At 47.7% G+C, this 16,265-nt stretch overlaps 1 protein-coding gene across 4 annotated transcripts in view; it reads right to left on the reverse strand.

Moving 5' to 3' along the window:
- The window catches only part of LOC119938362 (protein transport protein Sec16B-like), a 39,807-nt gene that overhangs the window by 14,980 nt on the left and 8,562 nt on the right, over window positions 1–16,265 (reverse strand). For all 4 annotated transcript variants that reach the window (XM_038758172.1, XM_038758171.1, XM_038758170.1 and 1 more), the window contains exons 5-15: window positions 15,786–15,906; window positions 14,922–15,051; window positions 13,987–14,134; window positions 11,700–11,851; window positions 11,057–11,118; window positions 9,657–9,792; window positions 8,500–8,733; window positions 7,847–7,944; window positions 6,036–6,117; window positions 3,413–3,530; window positions 2,488–2,599 (exon numbers count right to left, since the gene is read on the reverse strand). In XM_038758172.1, coding sequence (XP_038614100.1) covers window positions 2,488–2,599; window positions 3,413–3,530; window positions 6,036–6,117; window positions 7,847–7,944; window positions 8,500–8,733; window positions 9,657–9,792; window positions 11,057–11,118; window positions 11,700–11,851; window positions 13,987–14,134; window positions 14,922–15,051; window positions 15,786–15,906 — 1,393 coding nt within the window. The remainder of the gene's footprint in view (window positions 1–2,487; window positions 2,600–3,412; window positions 3,531–6,035; window positions 6,118–7,846; window positions 7,945–8,499; window positions 8,734–9,656; window positions 9,793–11,056; window positions 11,119–11,699; window positions 11,852–13,986; window positions 14,135–14,921; window positions 15,052–15,785; window positions 15,907–16,265) is intronic.

Raw genomic sequence — 16,265 nt, forward strand, 5'->3', positions numbered from 1 at the left:
CTCCCTCTGCCCATCCGCCAAGCTAGCTCTCTTCCTCCCTTCAAGGCCCTACTGAGAGCTCACCTCCTCCAGGAGGCCTTCCCAGACTGAGCCCCTTCCTTCCTCTCCCCCTCGCCCCCCTCTCCATCCCCCCATCTTACCTCCTTCCCTTCCCCACAGCACCTGTATATATGTATATATGTTTGTACATATTTATTATTGTATTTATTTTACTTGTACATATCTATTCTATTTATTTTATTTTGTTAGTATGTTTGGTTTTGTTCTCTGTCTCCGCCTTCTAGACTGTGAGCCCACTGTTGGGTAGGGACTGTCTCTATATGTTGCCAACTTGCACTTCCCAAGCGCTTAGTACAGTGCTCTGCACACAGTAATTGCTCAATAAATACGATTGATTGATTGATTGATTGTCCAAGGGTTGGCTGAGCAAGGGCCTCGGCCTCCTCAGAACAGCTCCATCCCCCTGACCTCACTGAAATCACCTGGTCCTGCCTTCCAGGGTGGAGCCAGGGCGCCGCCCAGTGGCCAGAAAGCGTAACTACAGCGCCTCTTTTCCAGGGGAGCATTGTTTGCAGTGGAGTCGGGGAACGGGGGCCCTCTGGTGGCGAACAGTGGTTCACGCAGGCTCCTTCTGAGCTAAGAATTATTACCCTGGGTTAATAATAATAATGATGGCATTTATTAAGCGCTTACTATTTGCAAAGCACTGTTCTAAGCGCTGGGGTAGATACACAATAATCAAGTTGTCCCACGTGGGGCTTACAGACTTAATCCCCATTTTACAGATGAGGTAACTGAGGCCCAGAGAAGTGAAGTGACTTGCCCAAAGTCACACAGCTGACAAGTGGCAGAGCCGGGATTTGAACCCATGACCTCTGACTCCAAAGCCCGGGCTCTTTCCACTGAGCCACGCTGCTTCTCTAATGCCCCTCACCTTTTCAGGATCAAGTGAGGGAAGAAGGCAGGGGGAAGGTGAAATACAGCCCCGGGCGATTCCCACCCCTTTTCATTCCTACCACAAATCCAGGTAGAAGTGTCAGAGCCTGCCAGAAACCCAGAGGGAGGCATGTCGGGCCTGGGAGTCTAAGGACCTGGGTTTTAATCCCAGCTCCGCCACCTGCCTGCTGTGTGACCTTGGGCAAGGCACTTAACTTCTCTGTGCCTCAGTTACATCATCTGTAAAATGGGGATTAAATCCCACTCCCTCCTACGTAGCCTGCGAGCCCCATGTGGGACAAGGACTATTTCCAAACCGATTAACTTGTATCTACCCCAGTGCTTAGAAAAGTGTGTGGCACATAGCATAGTGGTTTTCCGGCCCTACAGAGAGCTCACCTTCTCCAAGAGGCCTTCCCAGACTGAGTCCCCTCCTTCCTCTCCCCCTCGCCCCCCCATCCCCTCGTCTTACCTCCTTCCCTTCCCCACAGCACCTGTATATATGTATATATGTTTGTACATATTTATTACTCTATTTATTTATTTATTTTACTTGTACATATCTATTCTATTTAATTTTGTTAATATGTTTGGTTTTGTTCTCTGTCTCCCCCTTCTAGACTGTGAGCCCACTGTTGGGTAGGGACTGTCTCTATATGTTGCCAACTTGTACTTCCCAAGCGCTTAGTACAGTGCTCAGCACACAGTAAGTGCTCAATAAATACGATTGATTGATTGATTATTATTATTATTATTATTATTGTTCTTACTATTATTACCGGGGACTGGCTCAGTTTCGCCTAGTGGAAAGAGCACAGGACTGAGAGTCATGAGATCTGGCTTCTAATCTCAGCCCTGCCCTTTGCCTGCTGTGTGACCTCGGGCAGGTTACTTGTTTGTGCCTCAGGTTTCTCATCTATAAAAAAGGATTAAATACCTGTTCTCCCCCCCACCCCTTAGGTTTCAAACCAAAGGGGACTGTGTGCCCGGTCTGATTACCCAGTATCTACTCCAGAGTTTAGTACAGTTCTTGGCACTTAGTAAATGCTTAATAATAATCATTACTTGCAGAGATTGGTTCCCTGTATATATATATGTTTGTACATATTTATTACTCTATTTATTTATTTTAATTGTACATATCTATTCTATTTATTTTATTTTGTTAGTATGTTTGGTTTTGTTCTCTGTCTCCCCCTTTTAGACTGTGAGCCCACTGTTGGGTAGGGACTGTCTCTATATGTTGCCAACTTGTACTTCCCAAGCACTTAGTACAGTGCTCTGCACACAGTAAGTGCTCAATAAATACGATTGATTGATTGATTGATTGATTCCCACCTCAACCTCTCATCTTCACTATTAGCCTTGCCAAAATGATAAATAACGGTCACTAAGTCACAGTTTAGAAATGCTTGTTGTGAGACCTAAGGGGAGTCAAAGCTTAAACAAAGGACAACGGAGGTTGAAATCAAATCCTGTCACCAGGACAAGTCTTTCACTGAAAAGTCTGGGGACTTCTCCTCTTTCTTCTCCTCTTTCCTTTGTCCTTACCTGTGGCTGCTCCCCAGCAGGGTCAGGTGATCTGCCTTCCTAGCATAGTGACCAAAAGGCACGCGGGCCATGAGGTAGCAGATATGCGCAGCCTCCACTAGGCCTTTCCCAGCTGGTTGAGAGAGAAAAGCAAAACCCAATCAGATTCAAGGCATTTAGATCTCAGAGCCGGGGGAGTGTTTATGCAACACGTCTCAATTCCCCACAGGTGATAATCAATGCCTTTCCCTCTTGGGGACCCCTTTCTCCTTCTGCTCCGCCCGGGCTCACTCCAGCAACCCCAGCGAGTATAGAGCAGTAGCTTGAGGACTGAGAAAGAGGGCTGGGGCCTGTTAGGGAGGCCACCCTACTCTCCTGCCTCGTTCTTTGGCCATTGCTGTGGATAAGAATCAGAACCACGAGACCCTGATCTCACCACCCACATCCCAAGGGAGAAGGAGGTGGGGTGGAGATGGGATGAACCAAGCAGGAAACATTGAGAGAAGGGGCCGCCCAGACAAAGCAGAGAGGAGGGAAGGGGCAAAGTGGCCTGGTAAGGCACACTGAAACACTATGGGCGTTGTACATGAGTGAATGAGTAACCCTCTGGGCTTGGCAGGCAGAGGACCACCAGCATCTGCAGCGGGATTTCCTCTGGGGGAACTGGATCAGTTGTGGGCAGCACCTGCTCCCCGGAGGAAGTTCTGGCAGGATCCAACGCAGACTCAACAAAGCCCCGAGGCAGGAGTGGAAGCTATATTCCCCTTTCCCTAGACTTTCTCAACCTTGAATGCGTTTGCAGCATCCCGTCTCCCCCCCCACCTCATCAGGCTCATGGCCTCGGCGGCTGAGAGTTCCACCGCTTCCACCGATCAATCGGGCAGGCCGGGTTAGAGGATGGGCAGGGTAGGAAGCTCTGAGTCCATCTGGGCCTGCTGCTCCTTACCCAGGGTGTCACCCATGGTCACGATGGCTCTCTTGTTCAGCTCTGGGTCTCCCGCCTGGTTGGACAGCATCACTGCCAGGTGTGGCCTCCAGTCTCCCCACTGCCTGTCCCCGCAGCTCTGAAAGACACCAGGGAAAAATGGGGAGGGGGCTGTGGAACTGACCCTCTTTCTCTCTCACAGCCCACATCAGGCCCTGCAGCAATTTTCACACCAAAACAGATTTCAACTGGGCTGATGATGAATCAATAAATCAATTGTACTTACTGAAGGCACTGTACTAAGCGCTTGGGAGAGTACAATGTAACAGAATTGGTAGACCTGTTCCCTGCCCGCAATGAGCTTACAGCCTAAAGGTAGATGAAGATGACAGCCCAAGCCATTTTTAGCCACTCAGGGAGGCGGGATCATTGTTCTTATTATTATTCATTTACTAAGTACTTATTATGTGTTAAATCTGGAGTAGATACAAGAGAATCAGATCAGGCACATTCTCTGTCCCACGCGGAGGTTAAGAAGGGTATGTATCTTTTCCCTATTTTACAGATGACGAAAAGGAGGCACAGAGAGGTTAAGTGATGTGCTCAAGGACACACAGCAGGTCAGTGACATGGCTGTGACTATACCCAGACCCCAGATCTCCTGACTTCCAGCCTCTTGCCCCTTCCATTAGGTCAAACTGCCTCTCTTCTATCCGCTATTCGGGCAACTTTAGTCCCTTGCTCCTATCTATCCCAAAACCCCTGGTTCCTCCCCACTTCCTCCTACCCCCATTCCTCAGGTACCTTGCTCATATCCACGCTCTCCTGCACAGTGTCTAAAAGATGTGAGCAGCTTCAGTGCAAACAGAGGTGAGGTGGCCTGCAATGCCCTAATGAACAGCACTCCTGGAAAGGGATCGCCTGATTCAGAGGACAAAACAACAGACAGGAAACCCTAGACTGTAAGCTCACTGTGAACATTACCAACTCTGTTATACTGTACTCTCTCAAGTGCTTAGTACAGTGCGCTGCACACAGTAAGCACTCAATAAATAGGATTGATTGACTGATTGATAGAATTCAAGAGCTGAATCAGCAACTTGGGAAAATGCCTCATCTCCCGTCAGCAGGCCAGTCCTCTCCTGTGGCTTCAGGCTCCTCATCTGTAAAATGGGCACCTCCAATTAAATCCACCCACCAGGATATTTGTGAGGTAATGAGGAATTGAAACAGGAGTGATTCACGTTGCCCAGAAAGTGCCTAATGGTAAGTGTGGTAAAGTGAAGCCCCATATGTTGCTGCATTATTAGTAGTAACTGACCAGCTTTGTATTAATTCCTACCCACACCACACATGTAGGACAGAAGGGAATGAAGACTCCTGACCCCAATACCAACATGAGACCAGTAGGACAGGTAAGCTTCTCCCTTCACCACCCAGAAGGCTCTGCTCCTCGAAAGGCAGCGTAGCCTCATGGATAGAGCATCGGCCTGGGTGACAGAAGAAGTTGGGTTCTAATCCCAGTTCTGCCACTGGTTTGCTGTATGACCTTGGGCAAGTCACTTCACTTCTCTGTGCCTCAGTTATCTCATCTGTAAAATAGGGATTAAGATTGTGAGCTCCATATGGGACAAGGACTGTGTCCAACCTCATTGGCTTGTATCTATTCCAGTGCTTAGTACAGTGTCTGGCACACAGTAAGTATTTAGCAAATACTATTTTGTTATTTTTTTTGTTGTTTTTTTTTTTTTTAAAACGGCAGTTGTGCTCCATTTAACCCACCTTCTTTCCCATTATGGGGTCACTCCTCACTAAATTGTAAGGTTATTATGAGCAGGGACTATTTCTGCTGATTTTGTTGTATTGTACTCTCCCAAGCACTTAGTACAGTGCTCTGCACATAATACGCACTCCATAAATACCATTTATTGGAGGTCACTGATTTCCTTCTTTAGGGAGCTCAAGGGGATTTTTCTGAAGCCCCACAAGAGATGAAAGAGTGACCTCTGATCAGATGTAGCCCTAAAATGGGATGAGCAGACAGGCTAGGGGTGGAGCTGGGAGAGGGGCATTCTGCTAGGTAGTGTGTGATGGGGAGAAGACTTTACCTATATAATGTCTATTACCACCCAGACTATAAGCTCACTGTGGGCAGGAAATGTATCTGCTAACTTTGTTGTATCGTACTCTCCCAAGCACTTAGCACAAACCTAGTACTGCGCATAGTTCTACTATGTTCTGCACATAGTAAGTGCTCAAAGAATACCACTGAATGATTGATTATTTGTCAGAGAGCAGCCTTGATACTGACCCTTATCAAGAAAGTGAATCAGTTGTTTGTCCATGGGATATTTCATGGCACCAGCCCAGCGAAGAGGTAGGTCAACCCCAACCCCATGGTCATGGCCTTCGGGCTCAGGGGAGTGAGTGTCATGGCCAAAAATCCAGGTGCCAGGTTGGGCTTAGTACAGTGCTCTGCACACAGTAAGTGCTCAATAAATATGACAATGATAAATGAATGATCAGCTTGCCATGTGCTGTTCACCAGCTAGCAGTTAAATAAACTGAAGTGTGTTGGTTCTGTTTCTAACATCGAGCACAGAGGATGCTGGAGCGTGTGACTTCCCCCTGCCCCGCACAATACCGTTGCTGCCTGAGGGATCCGCCCAGACATGAGCTGGAAAAGAGTTTGCAGGGGGTCACTGGGGGCCAGCGTGCTGGTGAAGCTGCAGGCGAAGAGGAGAACAGTTGGGGTTAGTTTGGGATTACGGGTCAGACCGCACATAGGGGAACATGCTCTTTAAGCCCCACATATGGTATTGCCCACCCCTCCAATTTGAACTCGAGCCTTTGCTGCTCATTTTTATCTCTATCTTTCAGAGACTCAGCCCATCACACCCCTCCCAGCTAAAGCTCTGTTTCCAGGAGGAACCCAGCCTCGAGAGGAACTGCTCCCCTTTAGCATCTCTTGATTTCCCAGAGCCTCCGTCCTTGTGAAGATGCCCAACCTAAGCCCTCCGGCCAACAGTCCTCCAGCTCCCGACCTTTGGCCGGGTGATCTTCCGCTTGGCTTTCCTCTCCTCTGCCACCCCCAACTGTGAACTGGACATCGGCTCCTGTTGCCAAGGGCTCAGCCTGAATGGCGCTTTTCTGGCTCATCCCAAAGCTGCCTCCGTCTGTGGTGCTGTGCTCCCAACCACTAAATGGCCATTAGCGGTAACCAGGGAGGCGTGGAAAAGGGATCGGAAATTATCCCGCTGATGACAAACTACGGAATTTGTTTAACAAGGATATAGTAAGGTCTACAGCTGATTTGAGATTTAAGCTTTATCCAGCAGAGGATTTTTTTTTTCCACAACTCGCTGGGCCTCAGCACAAAAAGAAGGCTCAAAGGGATGAAAATGACCAGCACTGAATGCTGGAAGCAGGAGGGAGGATCATCCCTCCTTAAGCAGCTCCTGTTCCTTAGCTCCACAAAGCTCTTTCAGGATAATTTCACAAATCCTCACAGTAACCCTTTGATGGAAAGGACAGTAGTCAGAGGCCCTAGGTTACAGTGAGAAGCAGCATGGCCTAGTGGATACAGCACAGGCCTGGGAGTCAGAAGGACCTGGGTTCTAATCCTGACTCTGCCCCTTGTCTGCCGTGTGACCTTGGGCAAGTCACTTCACTTCTCTGTGCCTCAGTTACCTCACCTGTAAAATGGGGATTAACAATGTGAGCCCCAAGTGGGTCAGGGACTGCACCCAACCCCATTTGCTTGTATTCACCCCAGTGCTTAGTATAGTATCTAGCACATAGTCAATGTTTAACAAATGACACAGTTATTAGCAAATATGAAAAAAAAAAACCAAAAAGATACTACTAACTGCATTTTACCAATGGGAAAACTGAGACCCAAAAAGGTAAAAAGTCCTGTCTTAGGTCAGGTCTGAAGAGGGGAATAAATGAGTTCCCCAAGGCTGTCATCCTGGGTCACTCAGGTTCACTCATAAGGAACTGAAGCCCAAATTGCCCTAGCACCCTCTTTTCCATTCAACATGGAGCCAAATTAGAGGTTTTTCCAGTTCAACTGAAGTTTGGCTCCCTAGCTCTAACCAAACATTTAAGGCAATGAAACTGAATCCTAGTCTCCTTGCTTGGAGATGTCAGTTCCTTCCAGACTGCCCCTAAGACACCTCACTGCATAATTGAAAGATCCAGGATAGCAGACCATTGCTGACAGTCCTTAGATATGTGTGACTTGGGAGCTCCTGGGAAGTTCAGGTTGGGTCTAGTTTGCGGGAAAGGGAATTTCCTAAAGGCAGGATTAGGATTTCCTGGAAAGCTGACTTGGCCAGATTCTCATTTCCTTGGGGGTCTGGAGATTCCTGCACCTCCCACCCACCATCCACACACTGGGTAGGGAGGGTGTCAGGGCCCAGGGGGCAACCCGTTCCAGGGCACCCTACCCACCCACTCATGACCCAGGTGTAGGTCCTCTGGTCCATCTTGCTGGACAGGAACAGAGCGTGGCCCCACAAATGGTTCTTCATGGCCCACTCAAGGGCTTCCTGAAACCAAGGAAACATCTGGTTCAGTGTCTTTCTTCTCCACCCACCCAAAGGCCACGGTGGGACAGTGTTTAGCATTAACTGCAAAACCTGGGGTTGTCCAAGATTTACACTTTCAGGAACACACTCCTTAGGGACTTAAGAAGTGAAGCAGGAAGGGCTAGGAGGAGCACCTGTCATTCTGGACACTAAGGAGTTAATTCCTCCTCAATTGGTCAGTAGAATTTATTGAGCTTCTAAAGTGGCGCAGAGCACTGTACTAAGCCTTAAGAGAACAATCCTCTACCATCCCCACAACTCCCCAAACAAATCGCTTTTAAAAAATAGCAGCTCTAAGTTCTCATCTCTGAGGACAAGCTCTAAGCAGTCCAATTGGTAGGAGAAGAAGTGTACCTCCAAACTAAAATATTAAGAATTTTTAAAACTCTACATGGTTGAACCTACACAGGCCATGACATCATCTGGGCTAATTTTCACAGGGATTCCAGGAAGGAGTTCCTTAGACCCTCCTGTCGCTTCACAAAGGAAAGACCTTGGAAAGCCCTAAGTACTCGCCTTTTTTCTGCCATAGAAGAGAAGTTTGGTGAATTTCTCGACAACCTGAGCCGGGGTGGCCACGCTGGGTGGGACCTCCCCTGTGAGGAGATTCGGGGTCCGAGAGCTGTGCACAGGCAAGTCCTCATCAGTCAGGTTGATCAGGTTGGCCGGCGGTGGTGCCTGACGCTTGTATTTCTCCGAGGTCTTGCAGTCTTGCATCAACAACTCAGCTGTGTCCGATCCCACCATTGACTGCCGAGGGGGGGGTGGGAAAGAGACAGAAGAACGATCCCATCGGCCAGCAGCAGAAAGGAATTTGGTTCCTACCCTTTTCCATGCCCAGCGATGCTAGATCATGCGAGGATGAAGTCATCCTTTCTAATCGTGCCACCCCTCCACCACCCATGCATGCCTCCCCAGACATGCTCACACTGCACGATGACATGCCCACAGATACTCAGGACCCGTCTAGGGAGAAAACATTGGTAAATTCAGAGGAAGCAACGCCTAGCTGAGAGTTGCCCGGAACCACAAAGGCAGTGATGGGAGGCAACAGGGAAGGAGTTAACTTTAGAAGGAACCACCTTCACTTCAAATTTTCTGCTGTGGTTCTGCCATACGTCTTAGTGAGAGGGACCACATGCTGGTCTGGGAAGACTGAGTGGAGATGCCAATGCCTCATTCTGAATGCAGGAACTCTTAGGGGAAGAGTAAATGGGATTGTAAGGGTCTGCTAGATTGTAAATTGCTTAAAGAACTTTAAGGATTCTCTCAAGTGCTTAGAAATGTGCTCTGCACACAGCAAGCACTCAATAAATACCACTGATTGATCGACTGAATGGGACTTGGAGTGGCAGAGAAAGTTCAAAGGAATACCAGATCAGAAAGATCCAATTTGGGGTCTTTTCAGCCATACTGGGAAATTCTTAATATTTTCCAGCCCTGCTTGGAGTGAAGCTTGGAAGACCAGCTTACCATCATCAAAGGCATTTATTGAGCTCTTAGGAGCACTGTATTGAGCTCTTGGGAGAGGACATTAGAGTTCAAAGTCTTGAGGATGAAAACTATCAGATCAACCCCCAAAGCAGGAAACCTCCAGGAAGAAAGGAACCACTGCCCTCACAGAGATGACACAGAAGCAGGAGGAGAGCTTGGTAGGCCTCTCATAGACTTACCCCATTCTGCCGACAGAGGAGGACCAGCAGCTGCCAGAGTAGGGCTGACTCTTTGCCCTTCGGAGTATCCAACTTGCGACACAGAGCGGCTTTCTGCTGGCAAAACGTCATCACATCCACCTTGTGCACATCTTCCCTAAGGTAAGAGCCCGAGAATGATAATTATTATTATCATGGTATTTGCTAACGTTTACTACATGCCAGGCACTGAACTACGAGAAAATGGGGCTGGACACAGTCCCTGTTCCACGTGGGGCTAACAGCCTCAATCCCATTTTACAGATGAAGTAATTGAGGCACGTAGAAGTGAAATGACTTACCTAAGACCACACAGCAGACAAGTAGTGGAAATGGGATTAGAACCCATGACCTTCTGGTTCCCAGGCCTGTATCCTATCTACTACACCATGCTACTTCGAAGCAACGAGTGAATCAGGGATCAGGGGCAACAGGCCTAGAGAACCCCAGAGGTATTTGGGACTCCATCGAACTGGTGGAAGGAGGGGAGATCAGAGGAGCCCCTCCTCTCTGGGATTAACGAGCAAGCAGATGTAGATCCCTGGCCAAACATATTCATTGTAATGAGTCTGCTACTGCTGCTGGCTGGGATGGACACACGCACGCACGCACGCACACCCTTCCCCTCTCCCCCAGCCCGCCGTGTCCCTGGAGCACAGTGGACTGAACTGGGATTTCCTCTGTAGGCAGGCCCGAGCAGAGATGTTCATAAATACCAGGGAAGCTTATAACTTGCCTTACTAATATTTTCATTATCATTAATACTACTACTACTACTAATTGTATTTGTTAAGCACTTTTACCAGGTGCCAAGTACTAAGCACTGGGGTAGATAAAAGATAATCAGGTCCACTTGGGGCTCACAGTAGAAGTAGGAGGGAGAAAAAGTACTGAATCCCCATATTTCAGGTGAGGAAACTGAAGCATAGAGAAATTAAGTGACTTGTCCAAGGTGCAGAGCCAGAGTTAGAACCCGGATCCTGTGACTCCAGTAAGCAATGCTGCTTATCACAGGAGGCGCTTCAAAAATGCTACACTCATCTTTTAACAGGTATCGGCTGACATCTATCTATCAGCCACTCACCTCTAGTTCCCCAGCTTCTTTCCATCTAATCTCTCTTCACCTGGGCTGGACATGGCATAGGTGACATCAGGATTTTTCACTTGCAGACTTTAATGTTCACTCTGTCTCTTAACTGAGTAATGAATCGACATAGTGAAGTCCTGCCATACTTCCCATGGCTAAGTCCTCAACACAGAGTCAGTTACTTGACCAGGTTTTGATGCCTCTCTTGACTTTCTTCACAGTGAAAGCAGCCTATGTGGAATGCTGGTCTTAAATCTAGGGATCTGCTTACTCAATAGCACTTACAGTAACTCACCTGATCAGAGGCCCTGAGAAGGCCCTCATATCCTCCTGCTCCTTGGTGTCACTGAGAATAACCTGAAAAATTAAACCTGGTTTAGTCTAGAAGACTTCCCCGACCCCTAACTACTGCTCCTATAGGACCAGCCAACCAGTGTCGGGGAAAACCCTCTGGTTAAACAGGTTTGAGAAGCTGTTCTGGGAAAATCATTTTGGGTACTAGTGTTTTTGTATGAAAATTTTTATGGCCTTTTCAGGGCTTACTCTGTGCCAGACACTGCACTAAATGCTTGGGAGAATACAACAAAGTTGGTAGACATATGCCCTGCCCACAATGAGCTTTCATACTCTGTCAGCAAGCAAAGTATCTGAATTTTAGACTTAGACTTCTTTGACTCAACAAGGAAACCCAACCAAGGGGCTGAGGCCTCAGTGCCCAGCACCGAGCAGCACGCTTGTCATGACATCAGGGAGAACTGAGCTCCAGTGCTGCCATCTCCTTAGCTGGGAGCAAGCAAGGCTCCGATCTGTGATAAATTGAGGCAGCTTCCCAACCCTCTGACGACAAGTGCCTTATTCTGACATATTTGAAGGGCACCTCAGCTCCTCTGGAGCCTACGTCCAGATGCTCCAAGGTCCATGGGGATAAATCATCTTACCTCCAGACTATGCACTTCAACAAGAGCGGTTTGCCCGTCAGTTGGAGAGTTGGGACGTACCCGCACCAGCTGGCCCCCTGGGCCAAAGCACATGGGTACATGAGGAACGAAATATTTCATGGGTGCCGGAGGGTTGTCTGACGAGGTGTCATCTAATCACAGAGACAGAGAACGTCATTGGTGACCTTATCACTATTTTAGCGGAAAAAGATGTATTAGGTGCTGAGGGGGAAGCTAAGGGAGCCTGTGGAATCCCCTCACTGGACACCTCAGTGAAAAAGTGCAGACAATGCGATGTCTTGAACAACTTAGATGCTCCTAAGTGTCATGGACAGGTATGGTTCTGAACCACACACAGAAGTAAACCTAGACCACACCCTAGAATTGTTTTACTGAATCCACAAGAGTTGAAGGAAAGGAGAACCATGGCTTCTTCCCAGATTCTTCAGAGTCCCAGACAAACTGATTAATGTTCTTCCCCCATAGGCTGTTGGGCTGACATTTAGAACTGATCATCTAAAACTTATTGCAGGGTCAAACACAAAGTGTGTGGGAGAGAAGTCCTGAGACACTTCTTTGTCTCACAAAGATCAATCAATAGCATTTTTTGAGTGTTTACTGTGTGCAGAGCACTACACTAAACACTTGGGAGACTACGATAGAATTAGAATACATGAACCCTGCCCTCAAGGAGCTTGCTAATGAAACAGGCACTTAAATAAATTACAAGTAGGAAGAGCATGGCTTAGTGGAAAGAGCACGGGCTGGGGAGTCAGAGGTCATGGGTTCTAATCCCAGCTCTGCCACTTATCAGCTGTGTGACTTTGGGCCAGTCACTTAACTTCTCTGTGCCTCAGTTACCACATCTGTAAGATGGGGATTAAGACTGTGAGCCCCACGTGGGACAACCTGATTACCTTGTATCTACGCCAGTGCTTAGAACAGTGCTTGGCACATATTAAGCGCTTAACAAATGCCATCATTATCATTATTGGGAAGCAGTGTGGTTTAGTGGAAAGAGCCCGGGCTTTGGAGTCAGAGGTCATGGGCGCTAATCCTGGCCCCGCCACTTGTCAGCTGTGTGACCTTGGACAAGTCACTTAACTTCTCTGGGCCTCAGTTACCTCATCCGTAAAATGGGGATGAAGACTGTGAGCCCCACGAGAGATAACCTTGTATCTACCCCAGTGCTTAGAACACGGCTTGGCACATGAAAGTGCTTAACAAATACCAACATTATTATTATTAATAATAATAATAATAATAAAGCATATAAATTAATTATGCATAACTCCCAGGAGGACTGAAGTGGCAGTATGGAGATGAAAGAGATGAATTGGGGAAGACCTCCTGGAGGAGATGAAATTTCCTTTCTCTTTGGATTCTATCCACCTGAGGAGAACTCTTGAACAGGCAGGCTAAAGGAATTTAGATTCTCTGTCTACTTTTTCCTGTCTTCATCATCATCAAATGCCATGGAGTTGTTTCTGATTTAAAGTGACTCTATGGGCATATTTTCTACAGAATGTCCTGTCTTATTCCCTAAATCTGACTTTCTCTCCTCTCCATAACAAACTCCTATCTACTTCAAAGTGCCTGTGGGAGCCTCAAGGTTTTCTTGACCACCATGGAAGAGTGGACCAGATCAGTAACTCCCTCTGATGGTAGGTGATGGCCTCTACGCTACAGAGGTGAGAGTGAGGGGGTCTACAGGGACAGGGTCCGTGTTCCTGTATACGGACAGGGTCTGTGTTCCCATATAGGCACAGGGTCCATGTTCCCGTATAGAGACAGGGAACGTGTTCCTGTATAGGGACCGTTCATGTTTCCACAGAGGGACAGGGAAGGTGGGAAAGCATGGTTCTACAATATCGTTCTGCACAAGCCTCCCTACTCCTCAATAACCTCAGTGGTTGGCCATGCATCTCCACATCAAGCAGAAACTCCTCACTGACGGCTTTAAGGCACTCAACCAGCTCTTTCCCCGAGATTTGGCTCATTGATCTTCTACTACAACCCAACCTACACGCTTCACTCCTCACTGTACTTCACTCCCATTTATCTCGCTGTCAACCTCTTGCATTCGTTCTCCCTCCAGCCGGGGACTCCCCTCTCCTTCACTTCATCATCAGCACCATCATATGATGGTTCTATCCTGGGTGCTGTGGCCTCCCATCGGAGAGACAGGAGATGGGAAAGGCAACCTGAGAAAACTTTCAAGGAGCCAATCTTCCAGTCCATCCAATCCCAAAATTAAGCAAACTCCTCATAGCATCTCGGTGCCCACCTGCTGATCCCAGATTCCAAGACTCAGACTGCATGAGGTAATTGTGATCCGATGGGTCTGGCATGTACTGACTGAGTTCGTAGCTGCTGGAACTCAGGCCAGAGTCCTTATAGTGCTGGAGCATACTGGGTTCATCAGCTGTTGGTAACTGGGAGAAAAGTGAAGCCAAAAAAGAGCTGCATGAATTAGGAGGATTCAGAGAGTTCAACAGAAAGCAATGTCAGAAGTAAGCAGCATGGCTTAGTGGAAAGTGCAGGGGCCCGGGAGCCAGAAAACCTGGGATCTAATACCAGCTCTGCCAATTGCTTGCTGTGTGATCTTGGACAAGTCACTTAACTTCTCTATGCCTCAGTTTCTCTGTTTTCCCTACTACTTTGTGAGCCCCATGCAAGACAGGGATTGTGTCCAACCTAATTAACTTCTACCTACCCAAGTCCTTAGAACAGTGTTTGACACATAGCAACTGCTTAACAAATACCATAAAAAAGAAGAATGAGGATGGGGAGAAAGAAAAGAGGGTAGAGCAGAGAGAAGAAAGACAGTAAGAATGAGGCTTAAAGAAAAGGTGGTGAGGCTGAAAAAAAAAATGGTGTTTATTAAGAGGAGATGTGGTTTACTAAGACTCCACTTTGTACCAAACACAATACTAAGCGTGATCAGATCAGGCACAGGTCCTATCCCATCCAGGCTTCATAAAATCTAAAAGGGAGGGAGAGCAGGTATATTATCCCCATTTTACAAAATAGGAAACTGAAGCCCAGAGAAGTCAAGTGACTTGCCTACAGTCACACAGCAGGCAAATAGCAAAGCCAGGACTAGAACCTGGGTCTCCTGACTCTAAGTCTGAAGACTTCCACTATGCCAATTTACAGCCAGTAGAGAGGGCTCACCTGACCCAAGAAAATGTCTCCTAGCCCCAGGGGTGATCAGATTACCTCTTTTTGCTCCCTGCTGGACTCCACCTCTTCCAGCATGTTTGAAGCAACGTCTTGGTGGTCTCTTCCAGATTTCTTCTGCTTGGAGCCAGGGGTGGGGCTCGGCTTGTAAGCATCATAATTTTTAGCCCTGCAGCGAGGGAACAGAACCTGGTCTGAAAGGAGTCTTCCAGGGGTGGGTGGGACCAAGAAATATATGAAGGAGGAATAAGTTAACTGGAACTGGAGGGCAGGGCACGAGGTAGGAGAAAAGAACTTTTCCCCCCAGTTACCTGCCTCAACCTATTAACATCTCAGAAACACTTTTGAGAGTAGTGCAATCACCTGGAAATGAAAGCAGATTCCAAAGAAGACTGGTCTCTGATCCAGCGTGCCTAGTTGGAATGGTCTCCAACATCCATTATTTTGATTCAGTGCATTAAATGAGGATGTTCCTCAGCAAAGACAAAGTGTCCAAGGAAAACAAGTGAAGCATTAGTACACCACCAAGACTGGTGAAGCCACAGGATGTGGTTCCAGCTTGGGTTGGAGCCAGGAAGATCCCCGAGAATCCAGATGAAGTCCAAGGCCGACGACCATTTATGAAGGCTCTGGAACAGGCCTCCCTTCTCTGGACCCAACTGAATCCTTTGGTTCCAAAGGGGAAGAGACTCAACCATATGAGTCTCTTTGGAACTGATCAGTCTCTTGTAGTCTCTTAGGCGGTCCCCTGGGAAAGGATGCCTAGGCCTGGGATGGCACTCTGGACACTGTGCCCAAACAGAGAAAGCTCCCTGAGAACCTGGCAGGGTCAATCTCCAGGAGAAGAGAGGGAGGCAGGTTCCCTCTGGAATTTGCCAAAACCTCCTACATTACCGTTCTTACCGGGACTGGGGGTCACTGTTGGTGCCGAATGAGCTGTCCAGACGATTATGGTGGTAGTTCCCGGGGTAGTTTTGATACCAATAATTTTCGTGCATGATGTAGGGGCTTCCTGGCTTTGGCACTGCGCAGTCGGAAAAAAAAAAACACACCCAAAATGACAACAGATGCTTAAAGGTCTTTTCTCATAGGATAAAGGTAGAAGACTTGGAAAAGCCCTTTGAGCCTCATGCATACCAAGGCACTTGAGAAGTGTTAAAATATAATTATTCTGATGACTGATAACCAAAAATACTAGCTCCAGATGCCCTCTCTCATCACTCCACCCAACTTGGTAAATTCTGAAGTTCAGATGGATGTGCCAACACTAGAGTTGCCAGCTGCCACTAGATACAACAGAATGCCCCGCGCTTACTGTCTCATCCAGCTGCCAAGTGCCATCATCCCTGCATGTGCACAATGGTCAGAGATGCTAGGATTGGA

This window comes from Tachyglossus aculeatus, chromosome 16 (assembly GCF_015852505.1).
Source record: "Tachyglossus aculeatus isolate mTacAcu1 chromosome 16, mTacAcu1.pri, whole genome shotgun sequence".
NCBI classification, from domain to species: Eukaryota; Metazoa; Chordata; class Mammalia; order Monotremata; family Tachyglossidae; genus Tachyglossus; species Tachyglossus aculeatus.